Here is a 12,005-nt window from a genome sequence, read left to right as displayed (position 1 = left end):
CAAAAATCTTGATATGCGCTCCCAGAAATATTATTGCAACTCCACGAACTCCAATGTACACTTTAAATTGCTGTTTCATTTTTTAATTACAAAATTACATACAAAACAGGAAATTCCCTATAAATTACAATGGTGTGTTTTAAATGACTTGCTTTTCAAAATCTTTCCTTCAGTTTATTGTATATATATATATATATATATTATTTAACTTAGATGCCAAATTTCATTATACCTGCCAAATTACAGAGTCAAGTAAGAATTAATGTCTGTTAGCAAATAAAGTGTGACTCCAAATTCTTTAGTCATTAATTGTTTCTATGTATGTTTCTGCCACATTGGTCTCACATGCGCATCCGTAGATGTTATTTGGAGAGTTGTCATACGGGGTCATCTGAATGAAATGCGGGGAGGCCTCTTTATTTCTCAGTTCGTCCAAGTGAGACGCACAGTCTGAAGACATCCTTGCTTGCGTTTACTAGAAGCCTTTACTCTTGAGGGCACTGTAAACAATGCAGCTGCAGCCAGCATCACATTTGCCCTTCTTCCTTAAGGTAGAAGAGTGATTGTTTTCTAAGGAGGGAGGTAATGAATGCTCAGAACCAGTTTTCTGAGACACTCTGTGTGGAGTTGAAAATGTAAGAAGGGGGTTTGTTTTCACATTCCGAAATTTCATTATGTTTTACAAATGTGGATGCTCCTTTGAAAACTGAAAGTCTAGGAAATTAGACTAGCAAATGTTAAGTTTTGTACTGTTACACTCCTGTACTCCAACAGTCTGGACGTAGGGAACAGCAAGAACTGAGGGTGGATGAGATCTGAAGTGAAGGAGGAACAATCCTATTCCTGTGAGATCAAATTATTGACTAGTGAATAAAAGTAAAATATTTAAGTAAAACCATAAACTAACAGCTTTGAAAAGGTGTATTTTCACATAACAAATAGTAATGCAATATAGAATATTCCTGATGTTATAGAATAAATATTTAAAGCACAATACTGTGTTTATCTTTGTCAGGGTGACCGTGGCGACCCCGGGCCTGCCGGCCTGCCAGGCTCTCAGGGTGCCCCTGGGACTCCTGGCCCTGTTGGTGCACCAGGAGACGCAGGACAAAGAGGAGATCCAGTAAGAATGTCAGCAGGATATGCCGTCCTGTAACTATGTGTATATGCATTCAATCCTGCATGTGCTGTTAGCTAAGGACTTTTAATAATGATAGGCAATTATGCATTAAGACATATGCTTAGTTTTAAAAATCATTTGGTTTTGAATATGTATTTGATCTTGATATAGTTACTTTGATTTTCTAAACAGGTTATGATTTATAGAAACTATAATACAACTGAATAAAATTAAGCATTTAATGTCATTTAATAGTAAACTAAGGTGAGCTTCATTTGGTCAAGCTAATAAATAAAATTCACTGTAATACGTTCAACATATATAATTAGGTATGTACAGATATGTAACTAGAGTTAGTGCTTTTAATCTCTACATCTACATTATAATTATAATCTATTATTATATTGATATGTTACTCTTAGATTTATATTCATGTTCACATTTATATGTTAAGATACTAAGTTCTATGGCTTTTTCCCCAGGGTTCTCGAGGCCCTGTAGGACCACCTGGTCGAGCTGGAAAACGTGGTTTACCTGTAAGCTCTATCTTTTCTGAACAAATATGTTTTCTTATCTAAAATATATACCCAAGGGGAAGTATAATTTAAGTTGCTAAACAGTAGAGGGGGAAGGCTGCTGGAGAATTATTGATCCATAGGAACCAGAAACTCTGTGAGATGGTAGCAGTCATGATGTACAGTGTGATAGTGCAGTAGATAGCAGTAAAAAAAATTCAGGGAAATGGAAGACTGATTTTGAAATTTTTTATTATGAAAAATAATATGGATGACAGTACACTTTTAAGCTGTGTTAAAATTCACAAGAGAGTTGTGTTTGAAATTGGTATTGGAAAAATCTAGGGTCCTTGAGAGCAACGGGGACTTCCATGCTTTAGATAAACAGAAGCTGGGAGATGAGGTAGGGAGGATGAGATCCTTGGAAATCAAAGGCCTCCAAACCTTTCCCAAGCCGTGGCTTCCAGGTGTGTGTAGATTTCATGGACAACACAGAGGGTGAGCTGTTAGAAAGAAGTCTGTCATAAGGTGTAAGTGAGAGCTAGAGAGGCAGGAAGCAAGCAGAGTTCATGAATAGCAAGAGTGGGTCTCAAGGATGGGTTCCATTGGATGCTAGTCTAAGTACTGTTAATAAGACTTATGGCAAAACCAAGTTGAGGCATGTGGAGGTGAGCTGGCCAGTCCAGTGGTCTGCCTGCAACACATTCGTGTGGCTCTCCATGCCAGGTGTCTGGGCTGGGATTTTGGTGATACTGTTGGACTGTCACGCCCAACTCGGGAAGGGAGTCGCCGTGAGAAACCACTCGAGGCACAACACACTGATGCAAAAGCTGACGCGTCAGGGTCCCTCAGCCCTCGGGAGGTGAAGGACCCCGAGTAGCTGTTACAGACTAGTTTTTAAGAGCAAAAACTGCAAAGCACGTGGGGTTCCTTATCAAGCTTAAACCATATGGACATTGGCAGTGGGAGACTTCTTGTGGGGACTTGGGTGTGGGTTCCTAGGGTGGTTACTAGAAACCATATGGGACTTCTGATATAGGGAGCTTGCATGTAGCTATTCTGGGAACTAGGGTGGAACTCTGAAGCTAGTAGTAATGAGAACTGGGAGAAGCCTCTGGGCAGGTCAAGCAAGCGTCTTACATTTTATAATTTTACAATTTCTCAATACCTTATGTGTAGAGCTTCCAGGTAGATTTTTCCTTCATTTTATTTTATAGATAATCATCATGCTTCTCATGCTCATACATCAGCATCCAGTTTTTTTATTACTAAACTCCTTACTCTGGCTGATGGTTATGAGATGTAAATTAAACAGTGAAAACAAACAAAACAAAGCATTGAAAAATACCCTAAAATCTGGTGGATCTGATGATGATTATATTCATTCTCTATAGCATGAGGATTAGCATTGCAATTTGCCTTCTAAGAAACTGAGGACCACACAGGATAAGTCTTAGTAGGTAGCCATATGTCACTTGTTAGTTTACTGGGAACCACTGAATCCTGAAGCTCTATTGACTTTTTAGCATCCTAAATAAACAACAGAATCAGCATTGCAGATACTTTTTACTACTTCTCTACCTGTAGCTTATATCTCAAATATCCTTTTATTTTTAGGATTAGGATCTTTGGATTGGGGAACACATATTACAGATGATAAGAATAATATAGATTTATCTCCATTTGTATATAGGTGTGTGTTTGTGTGCATACATGTGTGTCTAAGGAATGTGTTTTACTGATATTACTTCAGTTTTTCTGTTTCATTTGCATAAATTTTGTTTTTTGGAAATTTTAATCATGAGTACTGTATTTACACCATATATACACAATGTTTTTAGTCCATTTAATATTCCACATATGTATGTATATATGCATTTAGGATTGATCTCTTGGAATTGGATAACCTGTCAGGGCCTTGTTCCTAGAGAAGCCTCATTTCCCTCTCTTCTGTGATCTTGCGATCTTCCTTGAGTCTTTGTAAGGGTTGTGGATAGATGCATCAGTCATGCCTAAGAATCCCATTGTCCATTGGTCTTGGCAATTTGACCCATTGTAGATTATGGTCTCTGTTGGGTGTCGGGTCCCAGCCCGTGGTGAAAATTGAATCAGGGTTCACCTGAAAGAGGGAGTGAGGATTGAAAGTAGGATACAGAGACGCGAGAAATAACGAATCAAGTCAGGAAATTTCTGATCAAGATTTCTCTTCAATGTGGACGAGTAAGATTTTATATAGTAAGGTCAGTAGGATCTACTCTGTTCCCTCTCTTCCTAGCTGCCAAGGCAAGAAGAACACAGTAGCCTGAATAGCTCTCTGTAGGAACTTCCTTAACCCTCCAGGTATTTCTCAGTAGGGATTTCCCTACTTCTTTCAAAGGTAAAATAGTCCAAGGATGGCCTGGAACACAAAGACCACCTCTGGCAGAGATCAGGAGCTGGAAGGTCACAGCATGCAGCCTAAGCACAGGATTTCTGACATGGCAGAATTTGGCATGGCTTCCCACAGTTGAGAGGCTAGAACTACAGTTATCTGTGGTTATAAAGATAAGCTTTTAGAATAGAATTGGGAGTTAGTTTAAGACCATGGCAGTACAAGATTTTCCTCTAGGGTCCATGATCTCACTAATCATGGGTAGTTTCCTAAGTTTAAAATACCAGGCATGAACCCCTTCCTACTGAGTGAGCATTAAGTCCAACTTGGTAGATGTTGGCTATTAAGAGATACAAATACACCTATTGAGTCCTTGATTGATTTTCAATACATTCCTAGCCAATCATTTTATTTGTGTATATAAATTTAGCTTTCCCAGAGGAAGCATAGAAAGCAAATTATTTTAAATTTAAATTTTAGAAAAAACTAAAAATTACAGTAAACATAATCATAAAGAGCAAAATTGCAGCAAATTGTAGTCTTAAGTAATATTTATGTCTGACTATTTCTAGGGACCACAAGGACCTCGAGGTGACAAGGGTGACAATGGAGACCGAGGTGACAGAGGTCAGAAAGGCCATAGAGGTTTCACTGGCCTTCAGGGTCTTCCTGGCCCTCCTGTAAGTTATTTGTTTAAGTGCTATTTTTTCCTGTATGTGAGAATATACTGGTGTGTTGACAGGAACATCCACGGAACACATGGGGATGGCTTTTGTATATCATTTTAATTTCAAAATTATGTTGATGGATAATTATATAATTACCCAGTAGAAATACCCATCTATAAGATATAGTACTACGGGAAGAAATAAAGCAAAAAGCTCCACGCCCTTTTACCCATACAGTGGTCTTTAGTTTAGTCAGATGTTAAAGAAATTAATGGCTTCCTTTGTAGAGCTAAAGTTAGTGACAAAATACTTTTAATGATAAAAGACAGCACAATGCAAGATTTAAATGTTTTAATGACACTTTCATTGTTTTTCTGTGCAGGGTCCAAATGGTGAACAAGGAAGTGCTGGTATCCCTGGTCCCTTTGGCCCAAGAGTAAGTAAGAGAAACTGTTAAGCTTCAGGTGCATGGAACAGAATACTGTCTCTTGAGTACAATGTTCCTGGTATTTAATATTGATTGGTTTATGTTCTGTGAGACTGGCAGAAAATGCATGGGACAAACTTAGAAAGTATTTTAAAGTAGAAATATCCTGAAATATGACCTATTTTATGTCTTAAAATCTCTTACCCACTCTACTGTGGAGAATGTTCTGTCCATTGGCTAGATCTGGGTAGGGGTTTAAGGTTTACCGCCTGTATTGTCCTTGGCTGGTGCCTTAATTTGAGCGGGACCCCTGGGCCCAAATCTGCCTATCATAATGTTATACTTGTAGGTTTCTAGGACCCTCTGGATATTACTTTCTCACATACTCTGGTGCCTCACATTTGACCATGTCCCCTGGAGGGGGAGACCTGGTGGCACTCAGAGGAAGGACAGCAGGTTACCAAGAAGAGACTTGATACCCTATGAGCATATACAGGGGGAGGTAATCCCCCTCGGGAACAGTCATAGGGGAGGGGAACAAGGGGAAAATGGGAGGGAGGGAAGAATGGGAGGATACAAGGGATGGGATAACCATTGAGATGTAACAAGAATAAATTAATAAAGGAAAAAAAATAAAAAAAATCTCTTACCCACATTTTAAATGTTCTTTTATTCAGTTTCATGTTCGCTGTTAACGTTCCATTAAACATAAATTCTTTGGAATGATTGGACTTGCTTATGAAGTGGAATAGATTTTGAAGATAGACATATTTTGTTTTTTAATGTGATAAATCCATAGAAGTTTATACAAAAATAATTTGGAAGCAAATCATAAAAGAGAACCAACACTTGAAGCTTTTAGAAATTCTAAATTCACATAAGTGCTGCTTCTTACAGGCCATTGGTGTCCTAAGATATTTCATAAAGAAAATTCGAAAGATAATTAGCAAAAAATGCTATATTTAAGTATAATATAAATATGCATAAAATAAGAATAATATTAAGGAAAGTGCTATGATATGACGAGGTTCTGTGGTGTAAGTACGGGTTTGAACTATAGGCAAAAAAATTAAACTTACATCATTGTCTTCTAAAGTAATTGTATTTCCAAGAAAGTTTATTAACTGTTTGATGAAACAGTTGCTACCAATGAAATCTGGTGATTAGCCTGTTAGCCCTTTTAAGTTATCTTGGACCTTTATCCAGAAGTAATTATGGATCATTCACATGAAATAAAATTGTAAATGTTACAAAATGCTGCAAGTTCACTTATTAGTTATTAATATTGGAATCTGAGCAATCATCTCTATAATTGTTCTTTTATAGGACAGACATTGCACCGCCTTCTTCTAAAATGCATTTTTTTTTGTGTTGTGACAGGGTCCACCAGGACCAGTAGGTCCCTCAGGCAAAGAAGGAAACCCTGGGCCACTTGGGCCAATTGGACCTCCTGGTGTAAGAGGCAGCGTAGGAGAAGCAGGACCAGAGGTAAGGTCACAAGTGTTGCCAAGAAGGAGTCTATCCAATAGCATCTGTGCAAACATGCCAACAAGAGTCTCAAGAGACTCCTAAAATACAACTAGAAGTCACAAGAAGGTTATCTACCTGAGTAATTATTTCAAGTCTTTTAATACACAATTTTTAGATTTTATAAAATGGGAGCTCAAGATACCAAGTCCTTGAAGTGATATTACAACTGAGGTCAAATATCAAGCTATGACTGCAGTTTTATCAAAGTTGTGAAAATATTTCATTGTCTAAATTTATAATTGTTTTAATTTTCTTTGCTGCTTCTGTTAAAAACTGGCAAATGCCAGGCACAGTGGCCCATGCCTGTAATCCCAGGACTCAGGGAGACAGAGGCAGGTGGATCTCTGTGAGTTTGAGGCCAGCCTGGTTTACAGAATGAGTCTGGGACAGCCAAGGCTACACAGAAAAACCATGTCCAAAAACCAAAAGAAAAACAAAACAAAACACAAACAAACAAACAACAAAAACTCACCAACCAACCAAACAAACAAACAAAAAAACCTCTGATGACAATCAATTTAAGAAAGGGTTTATTTTGCTTCATAGTTCATGTTGTCCTCCCCCATGGTAGTGCACGAAGAAGAAGCTTGAAACAGAATTAACTATATGAGTTTGAAATTTTTCTTCATAGAAAATGACATTTAAGATTTCCATCTAAAAAATAAAAAAACACTTAATTAAAAAAAAGATTTCAATTTACCGGGGTGTCATGGCTCATGCCTTTTACTCCCAGCACTCGGGGAGGCAGAGGCAGGCAAATCTCAATGAGTTCAAAGCTGGCGTGATCTACAAAGGGAGTCCAGGACAGTCAAGGCTACATAGAAAAACCCTGTCTTGAGAAACAAAACAAAAAAGGTTTCAATTTTAAAGTTCAGTTAAAAATCCAATGGTATTTAGTATGAGGTGATAACAAATAGTAAAGCATATTAGCTGGTCTTTGTCCTCAGACATCATCTCTCTACACACTATGCACTCTGTGCGTTTAAGCTTCTGTCTGGTGTTTCTTTTATCTTATTTATCTGGCCCTACTTTTTTAGTGCTTATTCTCCCAGTGATGGTGCCATTCATTCCAATGTTTAGTATTTATTCTGTGGGTTTATTTATTTATTTATTATTCTCATAACCAAGAAAGTTTTCTAATTCTTTCTCCATGAAAAAAAAACAGCTATGGAATTTATCTTTGAGTTGTGTGGTTCTGGAATTATTTTTTTATGGTTCAATGATCTCTGCCTCTCAGACTAGTGTAACAGGACATGTGAAACCATGATGGCTTCTTGGAAATCCACTGTCTATCTATTCATCTACCTATCACCTGTCTGTCATCCTATCATCTACCTTTTGAGAATCAGAAAGCATTAGCACAAACATTACAACGCCTTGCCTGCCTCACAGTGAGTGGCAGAGCGTATTTTGACGCATTAGCCTGAGACTCCCAGGGTTGTGCTCTTTACCTGAGATGTGGTCTCCACACCTCTTTAGTTGTTATTGGCTCCCAATGAATCTTGAGGTCTTCCTCTGAAAATGCAGAGGAATTAATGAAGAACACTCAGATTGTAATCTTTGCCACTTCTTTTGGATTTATCTGAGACTTCACATTCCTTTAGTTCTCTCCTGAAAACAAAGGAATTGGAGATATCTTTAAGACCATAAAAAAAGCTAATGGTAACTTTTCTTTGACTTTGTTCAGTACAGAGAATTTTTATATTTCTCATAATTCACATACAGACAAAATTACTTCCTGTATTTATTTTGAGCCAAGAGGTTCCATGTTGTGTGTTGTGCTTATGAAGACTTATAGAAACAGGCCCCACAGCCTGGCATCCCTTTTATTGTCTTCTGCTCATAACTTATTTTAAAGAATTCCAGTTGTGGGCTGGAGAGATAGCTCAGAGGTTAAGAGCACTGGCTGCTCTACCAAAGGTCCTGAGTTCAATTCCCAGAAACCACATGATAGTTCACAACCATCTAAAATGAGATGCGATCTGGTGCCTTCTTCTGGCAGGCAGCATACATGCAGATACAACATTGTATATATAATAAATAAAAAAAAAAGAATTCCAGTTGTGTCTTGCTCAACTTTATTTGAAAGGGATGTAACTCTGAATGTTCTTCACATGAAATACATCACATCTTCAAAGAAGACATCAAAGCAAAGAGTTTGGCTTTGAACTTTGTTTATCTGAGAGCCTGACTGGTAGATAACTTTCCCTGAAAAACAGCTCCACATCACTTCCCATTTTGGAATGTTATCACTCGACAGGCTAGCCCTGCCTGTTTAAGAATGCATGACTCACACGTCTTCAGCATTGAGGTATTGGTGTGCCAAGTTGTACCAGTCCCTGTGCAGCATAGCAGCAATTTAGTAAAACAAAACAACTGACACTTAAACTATCTTTTTTGCTTCTCTGCTTCTCCTTGAATAGGGTCCTCCTGGTGAGCCTGGGCCCCCTGGCCCCCCGGGTCCTCCTGGCCATCTGACTGCTGCTCTTGGTGATATCATGGGCCACTATGATGAGAACATGCCAGATCCACTTCCAGAGTTTACCGAAGACCAGGCAGCTCCTGATGATGCTAACAAAACTGACCCTGGAGTCCATGCTACGCTGAAGTCTCTCAGTAGTCAGATTGAAACCATGCGGAGCCCTGATGGTTCCAAGAAGCACCCAGCCCGGACATGTGATGACTTGAGGCTTTGCCATTCCACAAAGCAGAGTGGTGAGTGGATAGGGGCCTGTTTGAGTGAAGCATGTTGTTTGGTTTGAGTTATTCTCAATTGTGTCCCCAAATATATTTTTAACTTTATAGTTAATGGTAGATAGACAGAAAGATAAATAATCAAACATGCCCCAGAGCTTATATTTTTATGGTAGAGACAAGTACATGAAAAGCTACTGATAATAAAGGACCTATCATATCAAAAACCCAATTTTGAGGCAATAGTTCCATATATGTGAATGCAGAAAATACTTGTTTGGGCTGGAGAGATGGCTCAGAGGTTAGGAGCACTGACTGCTCTTCCAAAGGTCATGAGTTCAAATCCCAACAACCACATGTTGGCTCACAACCATCAATAATGAGATCTGTATACATAATAAATAAATCTTTAAAAAAAAAAAGAAAGAAAATACTTGTTCATGTACAACTAAAAACATACTTTCTTACCTACAAGATAATTCATAATTTTAATTAGGGCAATAAGTAAAGAACACATAGTTCCCTAATTTATTTACATATAGAATCTATTGTACTTTAATGTCCTGCCAATCACTCCTTTGCCATCCTTCCTGTCAGGGTCGTGTATAGTGAGCTTTTAAGGCAGTCTGGAATGAAGCAGTGTTTCTACATTCTTGTATGACAGTGTTCTTAGTATGCTTTCTTCAATCATTTTAAATGATGTAATTAGACCCAGAAAAGGGAGATCTAAAATAATAAAAAACGAGTTGGGAAATACCAGAATTTCGGTTAACTTTGAAATTTGACATCTACAGAGACAGCTAAAAATGTTCTGTCTAAAGAATATACACTTTTTAAAATTAACCCCTTAATTTATATCTCACCACCCCTTGTCATTTTATTTAAAGTTTAATTTTCATACTTTATGTGTAATACCATATACATGCATATGGATCTATATAGGGAGTGTGAATAAATATATTTGTCTGTATATTGAGGTTATATATGAAACATCAAAGGCACTGTCTTATGATTCTTGTTTTAAAAATCACTCGGATATTTTGAGTCCTAACCACATGCTTTGGAAAAGTGCTTTTGAACAGCAGTTAGCATGTGAGAATGCCTACAGTGCTTTAGTGTTACATTTATCCCATATGCACATGTGAGTGTTTGCATGCATGTGCATTTGTATGTTCACATGTGTGGCTGCATGTGAAGATGTGTAGAGAAGGTTGACATTAACAGTCTTCCTTACATGTTAAGGTGGGTTTTTAGCTGAGTCCACAGCTCACCTTTTCGGCAGTTGGCTTACTGCAAGGATGTCCAGTTTCCGTCCCTCCACATGCTGGGATGGCAAGTATTTATTGTACCCATCTAGTGTCTGTATAGACTGTGAGGATCCAAACGCAAGTCCTCAAGCTTGTGTGAAAAACACTTTACCTGCCAAGCCTGCTTCCCAGTCCCGTGACAATTCCATTTTTAATAAAGGACCAAATCTCTGTTGATTACTTTAGAGACTCACAATCGTACTTGAGATAATCTTCTTTAACAAATATTTCTATCTTGGAAAATAGGTGAATATTGGATTGATCCTAACCAGGGATCAGCTGAAGATGCAATCAAAGTTTACTGCAATATGGAAACAGGAGAGACATGTATCTCAGCAAACCCAGCCACTATTCCAGTTAAAACCTGGTGGGCCAGCAAATCCCCTGACAATAAGCCTGTGTGGTATGGTCTTGACATGAACAGAGGATCTCAGGTGATTTAATATGTTTACCCAGAACTATATTTTTACCTTTTATCATTTATTATGTTTTCAAATGTATTAAAACTATGCTTTGACTGGATTTATTTTATATTGGTTACCTTAAGTGATATGTTCTCATTAGAAATTATTGTAAAATCATTGCCTGAACAAGTTTTACCATGAGTTAGTTCATACAAACTTATAATTTTTACTTTTAGCAGGATGAAATAAATAATCTTTAATAGTAGTTCCGTTAATACACTGTGGAAGACAGTGGAAGGAGTCTTGTCTCAACTCTAGGAGACCTGGGTCATAATTGAAACTTAGAAAATTACTCAATCACTTTTTTGTTGTTGTTGTTGTTGTTTTTCAAGACAAGGTCTCTCTGTGTAGCCTTGGCTGTCCTGGACTTGCTTTGTAGACCAGGATGGCCTCAATTTACAGTGATCCACCTGCCTCTGCCTCCCAAGTGCTGGGATTAGAGGCATGCACCACCATCCCCAGCCCACTCAGCCACTTTTTAAAAGTTTTATTAATTTATTCATATTGCATCTCAATTGTTATCCTATCCCTTGTATCTTCCCATTCCTCCCTCTCTCCCGCTTTCCCTCTACTCCCCTCCCCTATGATTATAACTGAGAGGGACCTCCTCCCCCTGTATATGCCCATAGGGTATCAAGTCTCTTCTTGATAGCCTGCTATCCTTCTTCTGAGTGCCACCAGGCCTCCCCATCCAGAGGACGTGGTCAAATATGGGGCACCAGAGTTCGTGTGAAAGTCAGTCCCCATTCTCTACTCAATTGTGAAGAATGTCCTGTCCATTGGCTAGATCTGTGTAGGGGTTCAAAGTTTACTGCACGTATTGTCCTTGGCTGGTGCCATAGTTTGAGCAGGACTCCTGGGCTCAGATCTGCCCTTCATAATGTTCTTCTTGTAGGTTTCTAGGACCCT

At 38.3% G+C, this 12,005-nt stretch overlaps 1 protein-coding gene across 1 annotated transcript in view; it reads left to right on the top strand.

Annotated features, from left to right (window-relative positions):
• COL5A2 (collagen type V alpha 2 chain) overlaps positions 1 to 12,005 on the top strand; it is a 62,536-nt gene that overhangs the window by 46,353 nt on the left and 4,178 nt on the right. The window contains exons 43-49 of the mRNA XM_084778872.1: positions 1,016 to 1,123; positions 1,603 to 1,656; positions 4,579 to 4,686; positions 5,057 to 5,110; positions 6,482 to 6,589; positions 9,055 to 9,346; positions 10,879 to 11,066. Coding sequence (XP_084634998.1) covers positions 1,016 to 1,123; positions 1,603 to 1,656; positions 4,579 to 4,686; positions 5,057 to 5,110; positions 6,482 to 6,589; positions 9,055 to 9,346; positions 10,879 to 11,066 — 912 coding nt within the window. The remainder of the gene's footprint in view (positions 1 to 1,015; positions 1,124 to 1,602; positions 1,657 to 4,578; positions 4,687 to 5,056; positions 5,111 to 6,481; positions 6,590 to 9,054; positions 9,347 to 10,878; positions 11,067 to 12,005) is intronic.

Source organism: Acomys minous (assembly GCF_964271855.1).
Source record: "Acomys minous genome assembly, chromosome: 4".
Taxonomy (NCBI): Eukaryota; Metazoa; Chordata; class Mammalia; order Rodentia; family Muridae; genus Acomys; species Acomys minous.
Note: the sequence above shows the minus strand (reverse complement) of the source record. Positions and strands in the feature narration are given on the sequence as shown.